Below are 23120 nucleotides of genomic sequence, written 5' to 3'. Positions count from 1 at the left end.
GAATCACCCTCCACCCACAGGTGTGAATCAGAAACCAAGGAAAGCATCCAATCAAACGTTGAGTCCTGACAACGGTAAATCCTGAATATTCCCCACATCTGTCTCTTTCCTTCCCCACTGCCCCTGTTTCAATTTAGTCACTTTTACCCACCACCCAGACACTAATTTTAAATTTCTTCAATCCATTCTCCATTCTGCCACCAGAATAATTTTTCTTTTATAAATGCCAATCTGTTTATGGTTTAACCACGCAAAATTATTTAAAAACATCACCAGGATGACATAAATGTCCTTGTTTACATGTCTGGCATCCTTTCTACCCATCAGTCTCCCAGTTTACAATCCAGAACCACCTGCACTCCATGGTCACTTGCATCTCCATGGCGAGCACACACACTCCTTTATAGCCGGTCCCCGCAGTCTACTCCTCGTGGACCCTCAGGTCCTTCCCCAGTACTACCCCCCGAACTACAAGGGGACTCAGTCAACCCTCCCCGTTTGCTCCCCCTACTGTGCACGTCTCCACTGGGACCCCAAATACAACACTGCACACATCCAACAGTCAATGTACACCCCATACTGTGCAAAAAGTTTTACTTGTGTTCATGCTTTCTTCTTACGCAGAAACTACTATATCACTCCTCATTTTACAGAAGTGACAAACTTTGAGAAATTAAGCCATTTACCTTAGTTTGCACAGTAAAGTGGAAAATCCAGGGCTCAAATCCAGGACAGTCTGACTAGAGCCCATTTCAACCACTAAACTCCAATAATTTGTTTTCACGTCTTATTTAAGTCGATGTAAGTCAGTTGACAATAGAGGTTTTCTTTTAATGTGTGTGTCCCTTGTAACTAGGGGTAGGTGGGGCAAGAGAAAGGGGAGGAGGTGAAAGAAAAGGAATGTAAATCATAACTGCATATCAAGACCCTGATCTAAATTAAAAGAGGATCTATGTATAAAATAAATAAGATACATGGATATAATGTACCACACAGGGAATATTGTCTATATTTTATAATAACTATAAATGGAATATAACCTTAAAAAATTGTGAATCACTATGTTGTTACACCTGAAATTTATATAATTCTGTACATCAACTATACCTCAATAAAAAAATAAATAAATAGGAAGAGGAAATCCGCAGTTATCGTAGATCATTCAGGGCTGTTATAACAAAATACCACACTTCGGGTGCCTTAGAACAACAGACCTTTCTTTTGCACAGTTCTGGAGACTAGAAGTCCAAGATCAAGGTGCCAGCATGTTCAGGCCATGGCATCTTCTTGCGTCACATCTGGTGCCTTCTCCCTGAGTCCTCACACGGTAGAAGGGGTGACAGGGTCTCTTTCATAAGATGCTAACCCATCATGGGGGCTCCACCTAATGACCTCAGCACCTCCCAAAGTCCCCACCTCCTAACACCATCACATTAAGGATGCCTGGATGTGAATCTGGGGCACACACACATTCAGACCACAGCAGTAGTCTTAAGGAGAACTGAAAGTGTCATAGCGGTCTCCCCAGCCCGAACCCCAAGCGTGATGGGCCCTTCCCTCCTCCTTCCCTGGCGCCGGCAGCGTGGTTGGTGCAGGGGCCACTCCACCGCACCTCTCCATGCTCGGGCAGGGCCTAGCCTATCAGACTGGCCCCGTGCCTGCGCCCACCCACTGCACAAGCAGGCAGGAGGGAGTTCCGCTCCGGGGACAGCAGCTCCCGGGTCACCTCATTGGTCATGAACTGACCGGTGAAGCCAGTGGCGGGCTGAGACCCAGGTGCCAGCGCCTCAGACAGCGATCCCAGTAACGGGCGCCAACCCCCTCCACGTGGCCACCGCGGTCTCCCCGCTTGTGCGCCTAGTTCCACCAAGAGCTGGAGGACGACGTTGCTGGGACAGCCGGTACTTCTTCAGCCCCGGCCGCTGGCTGGCGTCGCACCTTCCTACTCCGGGTAACAGCGGCCCCGCTCAGCCATTGGCTGCCCCACAGTGGGCCCCTCCCCCTTCTGTATAAAAGGAGTCCCAATCGGACGGAGGGAAGATGGCTTTCTGAGGTGCTGATCTGCCAATTTCTCGTTGGGCTAGCTTTGAGATTAAAGTCATTATTCCTTGATCCAGCAACTCGTCTCCCGACTTATTGGTCTGTCTTTCACGGCGCAGAAGGAGCTTGGGATCGGTAACGAATGAATGTCATTAAACAGTAAGAATGAAGTACGAACTCCAAGATACTGAGAATAGAGAAGAAAAAAGCAAGGAAAGTTACATGTGTCTTCTCCCAATAGGAAAGAAAAGAAAGGGAAGGAAAGAAAAACAAAAGGAAAAGAACAAGAAAGAACAGAGAAGAAAAAAGACAATAAAAAACTTTGTTGCACTGGATGGGGGCTCCCTGTATAAGAAAGGGATAAAACAAATGAAAACTAAACTAAATATGGGATACTTCTGAGCAAGTGACTGTTTACTGAAATAACAGAATCCGTTTGAACTTGACCCCAGGAACATCCTGGTTTGAGTGTCTTAGGTACTGTGATTTTGGGATATTGAGAAGGAAATGAAATCAGAGCACAGAACTGCCTCTGCTGGGCAATATTTACAGTATGCATATCTTCTTCAACTTTTAGAATAAACTTACAGATAAAACAGTAACCATAAAAATATGCCCTAAGGATGAAAGTGCACCTGCTGGAAGCTGACACAGTCCCAGCATGGACCAGCTGGAGGGGTCAGCAGAGGAGCTAACAACAGGCGGGGTGGCCGGAGACAGGACCTGGAGTTGGTGGAACGATGACACATCAGAAAGCTTACTGTTTCATGTTCAAAGCCGATGACCACAGGGAACTAGGACAGCAACGGGAACAACGCAGGGAGGAATGGGGACACCCAGAAAGTGACAGTAATGTGGATAACTGCATCAGCAAGCCCAAAACACCAGAAATCAACACCAGCTAAACAAGGGCGGGGGCAGCACACGGGGAGGGACTGAAAGTGGGCAGCAGGCGAGGGGCAGGGCCTCTGCTGGTCTCCCAGCCCTGCTGCTCTCCTCACTAGGGGAAGGTGGTGCTTTAGACGTTTCTAAGTCCTTAAAATTAAAAAAAGAAAAAAAAAAAAAAAAAAACTGTGTGAGTAAAACCGAGAAAGCATTACAGCTTCAATCTACTCTTGTTACCCTGCTTATAATGGATTATGCAGTGATCACCTAGGTAATGGAACAGATATAAAACACGGCTTCTAAATGAACTTCAGAAAATAAAATCTTCCATTTTACTACTGACTTCTATGCTGACATTAGAGAGAAGTCTGCAGGGAAAATAAATATTTCAGCTAAAATCATTTTAAAAGCTGGGCTAAAAATTAAGTATAATTTTAATACCACATTTCAAATATAGCAACTTCTGAGAGTTAATACTGTATGTAATGTTTCAAAAGTAAAAATACAGCTTTATATACACACACGTTCTCTCAGAGCTAAAAGACATATCATAGCTTTTGTTGCTTCTCAGGAAAATATTCGTGTGGGTTTGACTAAACAGCATCTAAGTATTCTTCTTGTTCCGAAAAAAAAATGAATTTAAATACAAATGATCATTTCTATTTGTCACTGAAGTCTCCGTTCTGGCTACTGATGACAGTGAGGAGAGTGCATTTCATTCGGTTTCTGGAAGTGGCTGCTCTTGGTGTTGATTTATGACGTCTTTCAACAGGTTCAAGATCATGTTTCTCTTATTCCTTTCTGGCCTGGATTTTCACGTCTTCCTTCTCTGTAATTCTAGCCTCAAGAATATACTCCTCCAAACCTATGCCCATATACACACACCAAGGGGCTTCCACCCATGGGGATTACTACATATTTGCCAAAATCAGCAGATCTGCCAAACCCAAATCAGCCCATCCAAAAATATTCTACTAGAAAGACGCTTAAGATCTGTTTTAAAGGATTAGGTAGATAAAACAATATAATCCTGCCAAAACCCTTGGACCAGGTATACTTGCTTTATTTTTTGTCATGTAAAGAGATTATGTGATATCTGACATAGTTATGAAAGGAGAAATCCTAGAAGAGCTTGCTAATGGATAATCAACAATTATGTAAGATAATTGTGGTTTGCTGAAAACAGCTGCTGATGAGTATGACCCAGAGAAAGGGTCTCAATTTGAATAAAGGCATTCTAAGGAGAAGGAGTCTTAAGGGACCATATCCTGAACATACTCTCGCAAAATGACCTCCATCCACACCTAACGGGCAATGAGCCAGGGTCCGTGGTGGGCAGCAGGCTGAGATGCCTTGTCCACAGGTAGCAGGGCAGTGGCCCAAAACTTCAAATACATGGTGTGTCACAATAGTGAATGCTTTGCTATTTCTAAGGATTTAGAAACCATGCTAAATATTTCAAGAGAGAGTTTCCCTCACACCTGACAGATGAGTGAAACAGGTTCCAAAAGAAGCAAGTCTTTCCTCAGACCACAAAGAACACAATCCACAACTCAACAACACATGCTACCAAGCTGCAGGCAGGAGGATTATTCCTATATTTTCCCTTCCTATCTTCAGAATTGCTCTAGATTAGAATTTTATTTGAAATATAAAACACAAAGAAACAAACAAAGCAAAAGGCAAAGGTGAGGATAATGGCAATGCTACTGAGCTATTAAAGGAGTTCAATCTTTCTTTCTATTTTTTTTTTTTTGGAAAATTAATTTTATTTATTTATTTTTGGCTGTATTGGGTCTTCGTTTCTGTGCGAGGGCTTTCTCTAGTTGTGGCAAGCGAGGGCCACTCTTCATCGCGGTGCGCGGGCCTCTCACTATCTTGGCCTCTCTTGTTGCGGAGCACAGGCTCCAGACGCGCAGGCTCAGTAGTTGTGGCTCACGGGCCCAGTTGCTCCACGGCATGTGGGATCTTCCCAGACCAGGGCTCGAACCCGTGTGCCCTGCATTAGCAGGCAGATTCTCAACCACTGCGCCACCAGGGAAGCCACCAATCTTTCTTTCTGATTTGAGAAAATGTGGCTATGAAAAGGGCTGTCAGCCCTTTTGCGGCTGAAAAAAGGTTAAGTGCCACGGCCTTAATTAAGTCCCAGACGTTCCACTCAGCAGAAAGCAAAACCTATTGTTCGTCAGGTGATATGCTAGGTTATTAGTTTTCTAAATAAACAGAATTTTATTCAAGAAAAGTACATAAGGAACACCGGTTCTGTCCTTACAATACTTTCCACCTAAATCTGGCCTATCTTCTCTGCCTCGGTAAACAGCACAACCACCCACCAGCCACTTAAAACCAGCACCAAGAAGGTATCTTTGATTCCCTTTTCCATCGCCCCCTCGTCTAAGCCCCGGAGGTCCCATTAGCTCCACCGGCAGGGCAGGACCCCTCCCACGCCCACCGCCCCCTCTGTCTCCTCCACTGGCTCTTGCTAGGCTCCTGTGGCAGCCCCCCTGCTGTTCCAGCTCCTGCTTCAGCCCCTGGGACAGCACCCAAGGCCAGGGCGCATGAGCCACGCGCAGCACGGAACAAACACGCTCTTCCCCTGCACAAGACCCTCTAAAAGCTCCCACTTAAAAAAACGCATTATCCTTCCATGGCTTTCAAGACCCCGAACGTCCTGGCTCTGTAGTCCTTTCTGTCCTTGCCTCCTGAAACAGCCGCTACACAGGCCCTCAGGCTGTGTCTGTGCTCCCCCGGGGCACTTGCACTTGCCTCTGGGCTCCTGGGGGGACCTTCCCTCTGACCTCCCCTCAGGGCTCCTGACATTACATGCGGGGCTTCCTTCTACACTCTCTCCACCCCACCCCCCTTCACTGACCATATTCCACAGGTTCACTTCCTTCACGGCACTTATCAGAATCTGATGTAAGTCCATTACCTACACTACATGTTTGTGTTTTCTCTGTCTCGCCCCACTCTGAAGAGGATCAGGAGAAGAGGAATCTTAGTTCTCTTGCTCACTAATACATCTCTGGAGCCTAGAACACTGCCTGGCATAGAGAATGCAGTCAGTAAATATTTGTGAATGAATGAACATTATCACTCAAAACTATTTGCCTTTCAGTATTCTTGAAGTTTTAACCAAGTTAAAATGTGAGAGAAAATGTGAAATTCTTTCACATTTTCTATAGCCTCTCTAAAGCAAAATGTTAGGCCCTAAAAATGTATAAAATAACATGGAACTGAATCAAGAGGGTTGACTGAAGTAGGCCAATCCATAAACTGCATGAAAAAGATCTCCAGATCAAACTCCGGTGCTCTAATTCCATGTGGATGGAGATAAAGGGGAGTGCTCTCAGGGAAGGGAGCAAAATTAGGGGTGGGAAGAGGACCTGTCATGAGCTTATTCTTGTTGTGTCTCAAAGGGCAACTGTCCTCAAGAGAACTGTTGGTGAGAAATCCTCCTAGCAGCAACTTTCTGGAAACCAGCAGAGAAGCTAATTATCAGAAACTTCTCTCCCTACAGAAAGTGCATTCCTCCCCCTTTCCCCACTAATGCCTCAGTTTGCATAACTCCCTGTACTGTTAGCTCTTCTGAGCTTTGAAGAAAATCCTCAATTAGGCATACAATAAATGCACATTTCTGCTGTTGAACTGCCATTTAAGTATCTGGAAGAATGTTTCCTACTTGTTTTGTGTTAGGTTTGGCATGGAAGTAGAAAGGTAGCACAGAGCCAATGAATAAAGTGAGAAAATGCAACCACACAAATTTGCAAAAGAAATTCCCCACTCTGAGAGAATTATTTCATACCATATTAAGGGACTACATTTATTTTGCTTTTCCCTCTCTATGCCATAGCCGGCTGCCCCCCAAAATGACAAGGCCGGGAGGGGCTCCTAGTCTCTCTAACACAAGAATGGAGGAAGTAGGAGGTAAGAAACAACCAGTTCTGTAATTTTTAAAAAAAGGAGGAATAGGGTTATTCTATTCTTTTCAGTTTACTCCAACTCCACATGTATTGACTGATAAGACTTTATTTCTGAGCTTTAAGGGAAGAAAATTCAGTCAACTTGGGAATAGTTTTAATCAAAAAGCAAGTGTTAGGCACAGCTAGTGTTTGCCTCTGTCTGTCCAATAATTATTCTAATTCCTAGTTGCAAACTGATGTATCTCCTAGAACACAGCTCAATAAAGCTCTTAGCTCACAACAGTCGCCAGGCTCTGTGTCTGTAAAAACACACCTTTCACAAAAGAAAAAGGAGGAAACATTTAATTACCCAATTTTTCTCATAGAAAAAAAAGATCTACCGAGCAGTGGTTAGCTGCAATGTCATGAATGGATAGATGGACAGACAGACAGATAGACAGGCAGACAGACAGATAGATAGACGATTGATGGATGGATAGATAGATGATAGGTAGACAGACAGATAGATAGATAGATAGATCAGTTGATCTTAAGAAGGAAGCTTCACAAGTCACAGTACATCCCAGGGAATCTTCTTTCACACGAGAAGTATCAAGAAGATCTCACAATATTTTATGTGGTTTATTTTCCTAATACTGAAGGGAGACCACAGTTGTGATGGTTAAAGAACAGGAAGAAGAAAAACAGGCGCATATGGACATTTTGTTATTTACTATCACTTCTTGATCTCAGCCAGGGCTCATTTCCATCATCTCCAAACCCATCTCTCAGTCGCGCACACACAGAGGAGAAGGAGTGCAGTCAGAAGCGGGGCACAGATGTAACCAACCCACAAGGATGAGACCTTTACCCTGCCTCATACACTCCGAGCCCCACACGGGGAGCCAAGCAGACTCCAGTTTCCTCACGAAAAAGTCTGCTCATCACAACCCCCAGGGTCGCACATGTACCACATACCTGAGAAAGATGAGCAATACTCTGGTTTAGAAGTGACAACCCAGCTGTGCTGTCATTTGTTATGAATTATCAAACAGCTTGGGAATGACTGTTCCGACTTATTAACCCTCTTGGTGAGTGGGAGCTGGGGAGGAAGCAGACGGTGCTGCTTCGTGTCAACAGTTAGTACCTGGATGAGCCATGAACGCACAGGAATAGTGCTCCAGGGCCCGCAGAAACCTGCTGCCTTCTGGGAACAAAGCTCCTGCCCTCAGAGCTGCTTCTGAAGGTATGTACATGACCAGCTAAGTCAGAAATACCGACTCAGAGCCACTTAAAAACCATCACTGGTTAAAGCACGCTAGAAAACTGCCAAGAGTGGCCATCTGTTAAGAAAAGGAGGTTTGGCAAGTATACTTAAGAATACCCTAGTCAGAAAGGAAAAAGATGCGCTAAGCTGTTGAGTGGCAGGGGCAGGAAGGCCTGCATCCTATGTGGGTCTTTAAATACAGGGCGATGTGTTGACACACATCAGAGCTGCTGTTTCCACTGCAATTTGCCTCACAGCCATTGAGTTCTGTGAATTCTCCTACTTACATCAAACGGAGCTGAGCTGGACTGGGCATTCTGACCACACGGCTCCCTGAAGCAGTCACTGAAAGGACGAAGGAGACCCATGGCAATGATCCGTGAGCAGAACTTCTCTGCTTCTTCTGGAGGCCCGTTCTCCTGCTGGCTGAACAGCTTCTCCAGCAGAGTTCGCCCTGCAGGGGAGACACAGTTGTTAAGCGGGAACACTGGCGGGTCCCCTGGCTCAGACTCCCGGAGGAGAGGCCGACAAACACAGCTGGGGTAGCACCGTTGCCAAGGCTTTGCCGTGCCGAGGGAAGATTCTGCAGGTGGGCCTGGGTACCACACGGGAAAGGGCAGCTCTGGGTCCCTCTCCCATCCCCCAGAATACCTCCCGCCTCCAAAGAGAATGGGACACGTGATGGGACCTACATCCTCTTCCATCTGAAGAAGACCCAGCCTTTTGGGTTTCACTGGAAATCCTCCTTCCACTCCTTGTCAACCGGCCGCTGGCTTTCTGAGGACGCAGCCAGGAGTCACCATGTGGGCTAAAAAATGTCAGAGGCTGCCTCACAGTCTGAGGGGTGGCTGTCGGGGGGCAGGAACGGGATGGGCAGGGAGGCAGGCACCAGCCACTGGAAGGGGACAGGACTGGCCCGCAGAAAATGCCTCCCTGAAGAGGAGAGTGACAGAAACTCAACATCTTCTCATATGAGCCGCAGAAACATCACTCTAGGGTAGGTCTACACTTGAGGTTTCTATTACTTCCCGAAGAGAGGCAAGAGAAGAGAGGCATATGGAGAGGAGAGTACTAGCTGCGGCCTGGGCCCACCTGGTCCCTTGGCTCTGCGTCCCGGCCGCGGGGAGAGCAGAGCAATGAAGGGGGAAAACGGGTGTCTGCTCTCACTGGTCACCCAGAACCGAGAGCCACAGGCCAGCCCCTCATCTGTCTGACTCTCAACTCACTATCCTTCAGCGAGTGGTTTTGCTGGCTTCCGCACTAATCATCTACAGTGGAGGAAACAGGAGGTCTCCAGGGTCACTCAGTTCCCACTGCTCCGGCCCTCCCTCTATCAGCAGGTTCAGTCTTCAAATTTAGATTAAAGTCCCGTATCCAGAAAAGCTCCCAGAGACCCCCTTCTGCACTCTTCCGGCTCCCTTCAGAGCGCCTTTGTGTCATTAATTACTTTAATTATTTGTTTAATGTCTACCCCCCTCCCTATAACATAAACTCTCTGACAGCCAGCAGACATCCTGCAGACCTGTCCACTCGCACAGAAGAAGCACCAATGAATACTTTCAGGATTTCTGAATGAATACAATGCTATGATTCTGTGACAAAGACTCATTCACATCATGGTCAGAACTGGAAATGAAATATCGGTCTAGACCAGGGGTCAGCAAACTTTTGCTGCAAAGGACCAAATAGAAAATATTTTAGGTTTTAAGGGCCAACTAAGGTCTCTGCTACACATTCTTCCTTGGTTTGGCTTGGTTTGGCTTCGTTTTGAACAACTTTAAAAATGTAAAAAGCATTCTCAGCTTGGGGTTGTGCAGGGCCAGGCCTCACTCTACACATCAGTCACATCTAAATTTCAAATGTATACATGTTCAGTTCTGCAGGATGGTTTCCATGCAATTTTAGTGCCTCTTCCTATGTTTGTTTGTAAAAGAAAACTAAATTCAAAATCTACCTCTCATACGTAGAATGACAAAGCAGGGCAAAAGAGGTTCTCTGTTTTCTCCGTTCCTGTGGGTCACTAGAGAGCATTTGCAGGTCTCCCAGGACACTTTCTGAGGGGAAACTGAACTCTTTTTCCCCTACATAACTTAAGTTTGCCTGCACCTAACTGGACCCACACACCTAGGAAACCACATCCCTCAGTTCTCAAGTGATTGTCATTACAGTAAACCCATCTTATGCAGACCATCTTACAGTAGCTCTGCAAATGGCCAGACAGCTAATTAGTCCTTTCCTACAACTCAATCTTGTATACGACATAAAACAAGGGAGACAGGATCTCGCGTGTGTGTGTCCCAGAGTGAATGAATGTGTATGTGTTCATCAAGCCAAAACCTTATGAGCAGTGGATGGGGAGCGGCGTGGAAGCACAGCCCCAGAGCTTCGTGCCCTGAGGGCAAACACCCTTCACCCCAAGCACCTCCCCCTGGGCAGCACTTCCAGCTCTAACAGCCCTGAGTGTCCCCCTGGTGGCAAACTTGCCCTGGGCTGGGAGCCCTGCCCTAACCTCCCTGCCTTCACAACAGCTCGGGTGCCCCAGGCCTTCCTCTCACAGGAATCTGGGATAGAGATGTCACGTCTAATCCCACACGCTTAGGGATGGGGAGTGGGGGTGACTTCTTGATCCCACAAGCACTCTCAAACGATGTGACTCCTCCAAACCCTCAGCGCCCTTGACACTCCCGCCTGCCCTCTTCCTATAGCGTCCACTCCTTCTGGCCCTTCTTTCTCTCACAAAGCCCTCCACCTCCTCACTCACCACCCTGGTCTCCACTCGACCCCATCATCATCATCACTGACGCTCATGGAGGTAACTCACCCGTGACCTTGAGTCCTGCCTTCACCCCGCAGGACCCGGCCCGTCCACCACCCGGCTGGGCCGCCTGTGCCAGGCAGGCGTCCAAGTCCAGTCAGCCCTCAGGGCTCTCTGTCCCCCTCGGGCTGAGGCCGTGATGCAAGACCCACCTCCTGCCGCCTCTTCCAGCTCCCTGGACATCACCCGGCGCTCCCGCACCACAGCACTCTGCCCTGGGCCTGCATGACCCAGGCTTTCTCACTCACCCACATCTCTGCTCAACTGCCACTTCCCCCACTCCCCCTAAAACAGCACCTACCACCCTTTCCCATTATTCCCTTCAGCCTCTAGAGCCGGGCCCTGAGCTCCTGCGAGCCCATGGACCACTCCTCCTCATGCAGTGTCAGCTCCATTTCAGCAGATGCTGGTGTCTGTTCACCACTTTCACCCAGAACCTCAAGGGAGGCCTGGCCCAGAGCATGTCACCAGTAAACCAGTGTATAGACATCTAATCCCCGACACGACTCCTTCGGCTCTGGCTCTAGAATCCCCGCTAAACCTCCAGTCTCCACATGGGCCTTGAATCAGTCACGGTTACACGGTTACTCCCACACTCACTGGTCAATCCCAGGCTCCAGCACCACACCACAACCAGGCCCCCATCCCCCTCTCCCTCTGTCATGTCAGCCTGGAAACCCACACACACTCCAGCCTGGCCCACCCTTCCCTCCGCCTGCACCTGAGCATGTCAACACCCCAGAAGAAAGACACACACGCTGCCTGTCCTCACTTTACTATCTTGACTATAAACGTCAATCAGGCCCAACCCTGCTCTGCATTCTCAACTCAGCTTCCAGTCGTCCCCCTCATCCCACTCTTTCCAATGAGGAGATGATGACCCTCTCAAATAATTTACTGAGAAAATGCAAGGATCTGGGACAAACTGTATACGCAGAACACCCACACCTGCACCCTCCTCTGCCTACGCTTCACGGTGGACACCCTGCTCCAGACAAAAGCAAGTTCTTCCCTCTGTATCCTGGATCTAATTCCTTGTTGCATGCATGGAACTTCACTCTTTAACTGTTCCTTCTCTCTCTGAATCATGAACACACCCTTCTTGACTGGATGTTACCAGAATCACAAATACATGCTTAACTGTAAAAAAATCTTCCTGAGCCCACATCATTACCCACCACCAGCTACTGTCCCATTTCTTGGTTTCCTTTTACATCAAAACTGCCAGGTATATCATCACAAAATGTACAAATAACAAATGTTGAAGAAGATGTGGAGAAAAGGGAACCTTCATACTCTGTGGGTGGGAATGTAAATCGGTGCAGTAACAACAAAAAACACTATGGACGTTTCTCAAAAAATTAAAAATTGAACTACCATATGACTTACCAATTCCACTGCTGGGCATATATCCAAAAAAATGATTCAAAAAGATACATGCACCCCAATGTTCATAGTAGCACTATCTACAATAGCGAAGATATGAAAGCAACCTAAATGTCCATCAACAGATGAATAGATAAAGACGATGTGGTACATATATACAACGGAATATTACTTTGCCATAAAGAATGAAATAATGCTATTTGAAGCTACATGGATGGACACATTATCATACTAAGTGAAGTAAGTCAGAAAGAAAAAGACAAACACCATATGATATCACTTATATGTAGAATCTAAAATACGATATAAGGAATTTGGTTCAAGATGGCAGAGTAGAAGGACATGTTCTCACTCCCTCTTGTGAGAGCACTGGAATCACAACTAACTGCTGAACAATCATCAATGGGAAGCCACTGGAACTCACCAAAACAGATACCCCACATCCAAAGACAAAGGAGAAGCCACAATGAGATGGTAAGAGGGGCACAACCACAGTGAAATCAAACCCCATAACTGCTGGGTGGGTGACTCACAAACTGGAGAACACTTATACTACAGAAGTCCACCCACTGGAGTGCAGGTTCTAAGCCCCACATCAGGCTTCCCAACCTGGGGGTCTGGCAACGGAAGGAGGAATTCCCAGAGAATCAGACTTTGAAGGCTAGTGGGATTTGATTGCAGGACTTCAACATAACTGGGGGAAACAGAGACTCCACTGTTGGAGGGCACAAAGTAGTGTACGCATTGGGACCCAGAGGAAGGAGCAGTGACCCCATAGGAGACTGAACCAGACATACCTGCTAGTGCTGAAAGGTCTCCTGCAGAGGTGGGGGGGTGGCTGTGGCTCACCATGGGGACAAGGACACTGGAAGCAGAAGTTCTGAGAAGTACTCCTTGGCGTGAGCACTCCCAGAGTCTGCCATTAGCCTCACCAAAGAGCCCAGGTAGGCGCCAGTGTTGTGTTGCCTCAGGCCAAACAACCAACAGGGAGGGAACCCAGACCCACCCATCAGCAGTCAGGAGGATTAAAGTTTTACTGAGCTCCGCTCCAGAGCAACACACAGCTCTAACCACCACCAGTCCCTCCCATCAGGAAACCTGCCCAAGCCTCTTAGAGAGCCTCAACCACCAGAGTACAGAGAGCAGAAGCAAGAACTACAATCCTGCACCCAGTGGAACATAAACCACATTCACAGAAAGGGAGACAAGATGAAAAGGCAGAGGGCTATGTACCAGATGAAGGAACAATATAAAACCCCAGAAAAACAACTAAATGAAGTGGAGATAGGCAACCTTCCAGAAAAAAATTCAGAATAATGATAGTGAAGATTATCGAGGACCTCGGAAAAACAATAGAGGCAAAGAACGAGAAGATGCAAGAAATGTTTAACAAAGAACTAGAAGAATTAAAGAACAAACAAACAGAGATGAACAATACAATAACTGAAATGAAAACTACACTAGAAGGAATCAATAGCAGAATAACTGAGGCAGAAGAACGGATAAGTGACCTGGAAGACAGAATGGTGGAATTCACTGCTGCAGAACAGAATAAAGAAAAAAGAATGAAAAGAAATGAAGACAGCCTAAGAGACCTCTGGGACAACATTAAACGCAACAACATTCGCATTATAGGGGTCCCAGAAGGAGAAGAGAGAGAAAGGACCCAAGAAAATATTTGAAGAGATTATAGTCGAAAATGTCCCTAACGTGGGTAAGGAAATAGCCACCCAAGTCCTGGAAGTGCAGCGAGTCCCATACAGGATAAACACAAGGAGAAACACACCGAGACACATACTAATCAAATTGGCAAAAATTAAAGACAAAGAAAAATTATAGAAAGAAGCAAGGGAAAAACGACAAATAACATACAAGGGAACTCCCATAAGGTTAACATCTGATTTCTCAGCAGAAACCCTACAAGCCAGAAGGGAGTGGCATGACATACTTAAAGTGATAAATGGGAGGAACCTACAACCAAAATTACTCTAACTGGCAAGGATCTCATTCAGATTCCAGGGAGAAATCAAAAGCTTTACAGACAAGCAATACCTAAGAGAATACATTACCACCATACCAGCTCTAAAACAAATGATAAATGAACTTCTCTAAGTGGGAAACACAAGAGGAGAAAAGGACCTACAAAAACAAACCCAAAACAATTAAAAAAAAATGGTAATAGGAACATACATATGGATAATTACCTTAAACATGAATGGATTAAATGCTCCAACCAAAAGATATAGATTGGATGAATGGATACAAAAAAAAAAAAATTACCCATATGTATGCTGGCTACATGAGACCCACTTCAGACCTAGGGACGCATACAGACTGAAAGTGAGGGGATGGAAAAACATATTCCATGCAAATGGAAATCAGTAAAAGCTGGAGTAGCAAAATATCAGATAAAATAGACTTTAAATAAAGAATGTTACAAGAGACAAGGAAGGACACTACATAATTGATCAAGGGATCAATCCAAGAAGAAGAAGATATAACAATTATAAATATATATGCACCCAATATAGGAGCACCTCAATTCGTAAGGCAACTGCTAACAGCTATAAAGAGGAAATTGACAGTAACAAAATAATATACGGGACTTTAACACCCCACTTACACCAATGGACAGATCATCCAAACAGAAAATTAATAAGGAAACACAAGCTTTAAATGACAAAATAGACCAGATAGATTTGATTGATATTTATAGAACATTCCATCCAAAAACAGCAGATTACACTTTCTTCTCAAGTGCACACAGAACATTCTCCAGGATAGATCACACCTTAGGTCACAAATCAAGCCTCAGTAAATTTAAGAAAATTGAAATCATATCAAGCATCTTTTCTGACCACAACACTATGAGATTAGAAATCAATTACAAGGAAATAAACATAAAAAACACAAACACGTGGAGGCTAAACAATACGTTACTAAATAACCAAGAGATCACGGAAGAAATCAAAGAGGAAATTAAAAAAATACCTAGAGACAAATGACAATGAAAACACGATAATCCAAAACGTTTGGGATGCAGCAAAAGCAGTTCTAAGAGGGAAGTTTATAGCTATACAAGCCTACCTCAAGAAACAAGAAAAATCTCAAATAAATAATCTAACCTTACACCTAAAAGAACTAGAGAAAGAAGATCCAAACAAAACCCAAAGTTAGCAGAAGGAAAGAAATCATAAAGATCACAGCAGAAATAAATGGAATAGGAACAAAGAAAACAATAGCAAAGATCAATAAAACTAAAGGCTGGTTCTTTGAGAAGATAAACAAAATTGATAAACCATTAGCCAAACTCATCAAGAAACAGATGGAGAGGACTCAAATCAATAAAATTAGAAATGAAAAAGAGAGAAGTTACAACAGACACCACAGAAATACAAATCATCCTAAGAGACTACTACAAGCAACTCTATGCCAATACAATGGACAACCTGGAAGAAATGGACAAACTCTTAGAAAGGTACAACCTTGCAAGACTGAACCAGGAAGAAATCGAAAATATGAACAGACCAATCACAGGTAATGAAATTGAAACTGTGATTAAAAATCTTCCAACAAACAAAAGTCCAGGACCAGATGGCTTCACAGGTGAATTCTATCAAACATTTAGAGAAGAGCTAACACCCATTCTTCTCAAACTCTTCCAAAAAATCGCAGAAGTAGGAACACTCTCAAACTCATTCTATGTGGCCACCATCAGCCTGATACCAAAACCAGACAAAGATACTACAAAAAAGAAAATTACAGACCAATATCACTGATGAATATAGATGCAAAAATCTTCAACAGAATGCTAGCAAACAGAATCCAACAACACATGAAAAGGATCATACACCATGATCAAGTGGGATTTATTCCAAGGATGCAAGGATTCTTCAATATATGCAAATCAATCAATGTGATACACCATATTAACAAATTGAAGAAGAAAAACCATATGATCGTCTCAATAGATGCAGAAAAAGCTTTTGACAAAATTCAACACCCATTTATGATAAGAACTCTCTAGGAAGTGGGCATAGAGGGAACCTACCTCAACATAATAAAGGCCATATATGACAAACCCACAGCCAACATAATCCTCAATGGCAAAAAATTGAAACCATTTCCTCTAAGATCAGGAACAAGACAAGGATGTCCACTCTCACCACTATTATTCAACATAGTTTTGGAAGTCCTAGCCATGGCAATCAGAGAAGAAAAAGAAATAAAAGGAATACAAATTGGAAAAGAAGAAGTAAAACTGTCACTGTTTGCAGATGACATGATATTATACATAAAGAATCCTAAAGATGGTACCGGAAAATTACTATAGCTAATCAATGAATTTGGTAAAGTTGCAGGATACAAAATTAATGCACAGAAATCTCTTACATTCCTATACATTAATGATGAAAAATCTGAAAGAGAAATTAAGGAAACACTCCCATTTACCACTGCAACAAAAAGAATAAAATACCTAGGAATAAACCTACCTAGGGAGACAAAAGACCTGTATGCAGAAATCTATAAGACACTGATGAAAGAAATTAAAGATGGTACCAACAAATGGAGAGATATACCATGTTTTTGGATTGGAAGAATCAATATTATGAAAATGACTATACTACCCAAAGCAATCTACAGATTCAATACAATCCCTATCAATTTACCAACACCATTTTTTTTACAGAACTAGAACAAAAAACCTTAAAATTAGTATGGAGAAACAAAAGACCCCGAAGAGCCAAAGCAGTCTTGAGGGGAAAAAAATGGAGCTGGAGGAATCAGACTCCCTGACTTCAGACCATACTACAAATCTACAGTAATCAAGACAATATGGTACGGGCACAAAAACAGAAGTACAGATGAATGGAACAGGATAGAAAGCCCAGAGATAAACCCACGAACCTATGGTGAACTAATCTATGACAAAGGAGGCAAGGATATACAATGGAGAAAAGACAGTCTCTTCAATAAGTGGTGCTGGGAAAACTGGACAGCTACATGTAAAAGAATGAAATTAGAACATCTCTAACACCATACACCAAAATAAACTCAAAATTAATTAGATACCTAAATGTAAGACCGGACACTATAAAACCCTTAGAGGAAAAAATAGGAAGAACAGTCTTTGACATAAATCACAGCAAGATGTTTTTTGATCCACCTCCTAGAGTAATGGAAATAAAAATAAAAATAAACAAATGGGACCTAATGAAACTTAAAAGCTTTTGCACAGCAAAGGAAAGTGCAAACAAGATGAAAAGACGACCCTCAGAATGGGAGAACATATTTGCAAATGAATCAATGGACAAAGGATTAATCTCCAAAATATATAAAGAGCTCATGCAGCTCAATATCAAAAAACCAAACAACCCAATCCAAAAATGGGCAGAAGACCTAAATAGACATTTCTCCAAAGAAGACATACAGATGGCCAAGAAGCACATGAAAAGCTGCTCAACATCACTAATTATTAGAGAAATGCAAATCAAAACCACAATGAGGTATCACCTCACACCAGTTAGAATGGGCATCATCAGAAAATCTACAAACAACAAATGCTGGAGAGGGTGTGGAGAAAAGGGAACCCTCTTGCACTGTTGGTGGGAATGTAAATTGATACAGCCACTATGGAGAACAATATGGAGGTTCCTTAAGAAACTAAAAATAGAATTACCATATGACCCAGCAATCCCACTACAGGGCGTATACTCAGAGAAAACCATAATTCAAAAAGATACATGCACCCGAATGTTCATTGCCACACTAGTTACAATAGCCAGGACATGGAAGCAACCTAAATGCCCATTGACAGATGAATGGATAAAGAAGATGTGGTACATATATACAATGGAATATTACTCAGCTATAAAAAGGAACGAAATTGTGTCATTTGTAGAGACGTGGATGGATCTAGAGACTGTCATACAGAGTGAAGTAAGTCAGAAAGAGAAAAACAAATATCATATTTTAACACATATATGTGGAACCTAGAAAAATGGTACAGATGAACAGGTTTTCAGGGCAGAAATTGAGACACAGATGTAGAGAACAAACGTATGGAAAGCAAGGGAGTTAAGTGACAGGGCTGGTGGTGGGATGAATTGGGAGATTGGGATTGACATATATACCCTAATATGTATAAAATGGATAACTAATAAGAACCTGCTGTATACAAAAATAAATAAAATAAAATTCAAAGAAAAATGAAATAAAATGATAAAAATGAACTTATTTACAAGACAGTAACAAACTCACAGATATAGGAAAACTCATGGTTACCAAGGAGGGGGGAGGGACAAATTATGAGTATGGGATTAAGAGACACAAACTACTATATATAAAATAAACAACAAGGATTTACTGTATAGCATAAGGAATTATACCCAATAGCTTGTTATAACATAAAGCAATACAACCTGAAAAATACTCACTTTGCTGTACACCTGAAACTAACACAACATTGTAAATCGACTCTACTTCAATTAGAAGAAACCTACTAGCCAGAATTACCTACACATGCCACCTCTGGCCCCTCCCTCCTGGCTCAGCCCACTCTGCGCTTAATCCCTCCGGAAATTCTCACTGTCTCACTGTCGACTCACTCTGACTCCTTAGAACACTTTCCTCTCACCTCCTAATGCTCCCTCTGTTCTCTCCACCTCGCCAGCCACGGTCTCTGCAGGCCCCTTTCCCGGTCTCTGCAGGCCCCTTTCCCGGCTGCTCTGCTCAGAGTGTTCAGGCTCATTCTACGGCCTCCTCTCAACTCTTCCTGTTTTCTCTCCTACGGTCTCACCCCAGCTGCAAACGCTCCTCCCCTTAAAACCAGGCAGGCCGCTGTGATTGCATCAGCCAGCAGAGGACCGGAGAAGAGGCAACCCCCTCGGGAAGAAGATGAGAAATCAAAGAACCTCCAACCAGGCACTGAGGGATTTTTCCTCCAGGGTCCCTCAACCTGGACTCAAGGAAGCCTGAAACCCAGAAGTGGGTATCAGAATTGACTGGGGAAGCTCTTGGGGGCAATTTGGCCATGCGTGTCAGTAATCTTTAAAAATTCACCCCTTGACCCAAAAATTCCACTTTGGAAAACATGTCATAGGCCACTATCCAGAGTGATGCATCACAGGATTACTGTGAAGATTAGATCAGATAATACATATAAAGTGCTCAGCACAGTTCCTGTTACAATGATAAATGGATCGTTACTAGTAAAAAAAAAAGAAAGAAAGAAACTAAAATGTCCAACTGTAAGGACATAGATAAAAAAGGATAGCTTTATATAGATGACAGCTTACTATACAGCTGTCAGAAGTCATGTTAGTATAGAAAGAATAATGACTCAATTAATTTAAAGACTGAATATATGAAAAGGAATAAGAAAAGTAAAATCAATAGATGTCACTGGAGAATGCTAGTGCACCAATCGCCACTGATAACAGAGAATTAATGGGAAATAAATAAAGCATTTAATCTGCCTTTCCAGTACGAACTGGATTTTGGGTTAATAATCATACCTCGTAATTAAAGTTTTCAGTACAGGAAAATTCCAGCCAAAAATGCAAAGAAATGACAAAATTAGAAAATTGCAATCCCTAGTGGTTCACTTAATGAATAGATGGGGAACCCATTATAAAAAGGTCAACTGAAAAATCTGCAAAGAAGACATCAAGCTGTCATCCCCAAACCCACAAGTCATTCAGAGTCAACACAAGGAGACAGGTAAAACTGGTAATCCCCTCGATGGGGGTGGGGTGGGGGGTCGGGGACTGTAAAGTCCACAGCACTGCCCACCAAGCACCCAAGCTGTCCCTCTGGGAAGAGAGAAAAGAGGCCCGAGCATGGGTCACACCATGTCAGCCTGGACTTATTCTCGCCCAGAGTTTCAGACCGTCTGTGAACGTCTAGTTAACAGACTAGTGTTGTCTGTTGGGGTTAGGGCTACCCTAACACTAACCCTAAACAATGAATTCTATGTGCCTTCAATATAATGATGCCATTGTGGCATATTAAAAAGTACATTTTTGAGATGCAGACTTAAGTATTTGAGATTCACATGACATGATGTCAGGAATTTGTCCAAATTAGTCCATTTAAAAAGGGTGGTGAGGGGTGGAGGTGATGAAGCTATTACAGGGTAAATAATGCTGATAATTATGGGAGGTGGGTGGTGGTCCCATGGGACTTCATCACACCTCTGCTTTATGTATGACCAAACTTTAACAATTAATATCTTCAATCATGTTATTAAAAAGGTTTAATGACATGGAACAATATGTCAAAAATATTATGTGAAATACTCAAGATTACACAGCTTAACAAGGTATGCTCCTGATTCTGCAAAAATAGCAGGCACGACTTCACTTATTAAAGAGTCAAATCACTGCAGTAGGAATATGACAAGTTTTTTTTTTTTTTTTCTATGACCTGCACACCAGCTGGACTGAACTGAACTCCCCTTCTGACCAACAGATGTAATTTGACCAGAGCGGGGGGAACGAACAGAGACACGACCTTCTGTTTTGCTTCTTGCACTGATGGCTGGGGATTTAATTGGGACACACTGGCCTCATCAGACATCGGAGGCCTTGTACCTAAACTGGGGAGAACGGGCTGACCTAAAGCTTCTGGACCCACCCTTCCTTCTTCACTGTACAAACCAGCTCCTGTGACCAGGAAACACAGGCTCCAGGGTCCCTCCAACCCCCCTCCCTACCCCACCTCCTACCCCATGTGACACACAGTTGAGGTGCCCCCAACTCCTGGTCCCCTCACTCTGTCCTGGGTCACAGCACCTGTTTCTAGACAGGATGTGTTGACCACACCAACAAATGAAAATACTGGCCCTAGAATATGAATAAGCATAACTTTTCTAAGTGCATAGCTATTTAAACTTCATTTTACTTTGTATTTTCATTTGTTATTTAATCAACGATATTTACTGAGCTCTTACTGTATACAAAGCAGCTCTAAATCAATTTGCCAAAAACCAACTTGCTGAATGAAATAACATTCATCCAATGACACTCAAGGAACTTACTAACCACAAATGCTCTGATTATTTCTGAACTAATCCCCTCTCCCTCCTCCCATATGTCCTTACACACTTAGTAAACTTCATCACGTGGAGCCGCTTTGCACTCATACTACAGTATCCCCGCGGGGTTGGTTCCAGGGCACCCTCGGTACCAAAATCTGCAGATGCGCAAGTCCCTTATATTAAAGGGCCTAGTATTTGCATATAACCTACACACATTCTCCCTTTAAATCATCTCTATATTAATACCGAACACCATGTACGTGCCATGTAAATAGTTGTAAATACAATGTAAATGCTATGTAAACAGTTGCCGGTGCCCAGCAAGTTCAAGTTTTGCTTTTTGGAACATTCTGGAAAGTTGGTTGAATTGGTGGATGCAGAGAACACGTGGATACAAAGAGCTGACTGTAGCTATAAATACTCCTCTTGCATTGCTAAGCAAATATCACAGGGCTAGATAAATGTGGAAACAACAGCCAGGGGACAGTCCTAAAGGACTATTTACCATCACAACAAATCTTCCCGCGCAATGAAGTAAAATCATCAGTCTCTGCACTGGAGTTCTGTCGGGTGGGTGAGCAGTGACACTATAAAAAGCAGAAAACCTTTTACTTGGATAGAACTATACCATGTAAAAGGCACATCTATGTCTACTGTCAGCTTTGAAAAGCAGAGCAAGGATTTATCCCTGTGATTTCAAAGAAACCAACTGAAGAACGAAAACGTTCTAGAATTTGCCTGATGTCCTAAGACCAGAAAGTGGCAGTGCCAGAACTGGACGCACGTTCTGCTCTCCTAATTTTTATTCCAGGCGTCTTCCACTTCTGGGTGGGCTAGCAACTGTGGGAAAGGCTTCTGACCAACATTCTGTGCTAAGATATAAAAGACAGAGACCACGAGGTCTGTGCCCTGCAAGGGCTCACGAGCTAGTCACAATGACCAAAGCTCCAGAAGGAATACTTTACGTGCACTCTATTTAGAACATGTTCTCTTAACTAAACATCCTCAGTGGAAATGGCAGCAGGGGGCGGGGGTTGTTGGCAGCAAAGACAAGATACAACCAAGCACTTAGGAGTCTATCATTTGCCAGACAATGTCCTGGTCCCCCAAGAATTTCATCACGAGGAAAACATGCTCCTTGTCCTTAATAGCAATAAAACAGGACAATGTAGGCAGGACACCCTTGCAGAAAAGACACAGAGTAATCGTGATAACACAGAGCAGAGAAAGCCTCTGGCCCCTTCTCCATCTACTGGAGAAAATAAAGTATCTAAACAGGAAGAGAAACTTTTAATACGTGGAGACAGCAGGAAACTTTTGTTCCCCTAGCCTGGATAATGCATGTAACTTTTCTGTTTTTATTGTACTTTTTGTCATTACTAGGATTAAATAACTCAGTGACAACCCACCACTTAATTTTCAGCATTTTGGAGCCAGAAGAAACCTTAGTGATTATTTGCCTCAATCCTCCAATTTTGCCTGAAAAGAAATCAAGGCCCAAATATTTGAGCAACATCCCAGGTTATACACGGAGGAAGGCTAGGTGTGAGTTTTTATGTTATTCTATGTCCCATAATATCACTAATTTATAATCATCTGTTTTTAATTTATATTTTAACAGCCTAGAAACATATAATGGGTATTTTTTTTCCTTTTGTATATGCTTTAATGGTTGAAGGATGACAACGTAATTGCTATATTCTGAAAGTCATCAACATAAGTTTTTGTTTCTACAGGCCACATATCTTATAATAATGAAGAATTAAACAGAAGTCTCGTTATGTT

At 43.5% G+C, this 23120-nt stretch overlaps 1 protein-coding gene across 3 annotated transcripts in view; it reads right to left on the bottom strand.

The window, feature by feature from the left end:
• FMN2 (formin 2) overlaps positions 1-23120 on the bottom strand; it is a 1374845-nt gene that overhangs the window by 302880 nt on the left and 1048845 nt on the right. For all 3 annotated transcript variants that reach the window (XR_014253056.1, XM_082423440.1, XM_082423441.1), the window contains exon 2: positions 8382-8548. Coding sequence is in view for 2 of the 3 variants with exons in the window: in XM_082423440.1 (XP_082279566.1) it covers positions 8382-8548 (167 nt within the window). In the remaining variant the exon portion in view is untranslated. The remainder of the gene's footprint in view (positions 1-8381; positions 8549-23120) is intronic.

Source organism: Balaenoptera physalus (assembly GCF_965194825.1).
Source record: "Balaenoptera physalus genome assembly, chromosome: 14".
In the NCBI taxonomy this organism is placed as follows: domain Eukaryota; kingdom Metazoa; phylum Chordata; class Mammalia; order Artiodactyla; family Balaenopteridae; genus Balaenoptera; species Balaenoptera physalus.
This window is presented reverse-complemented; position numbering and strand designations above follow the sequence as displayed.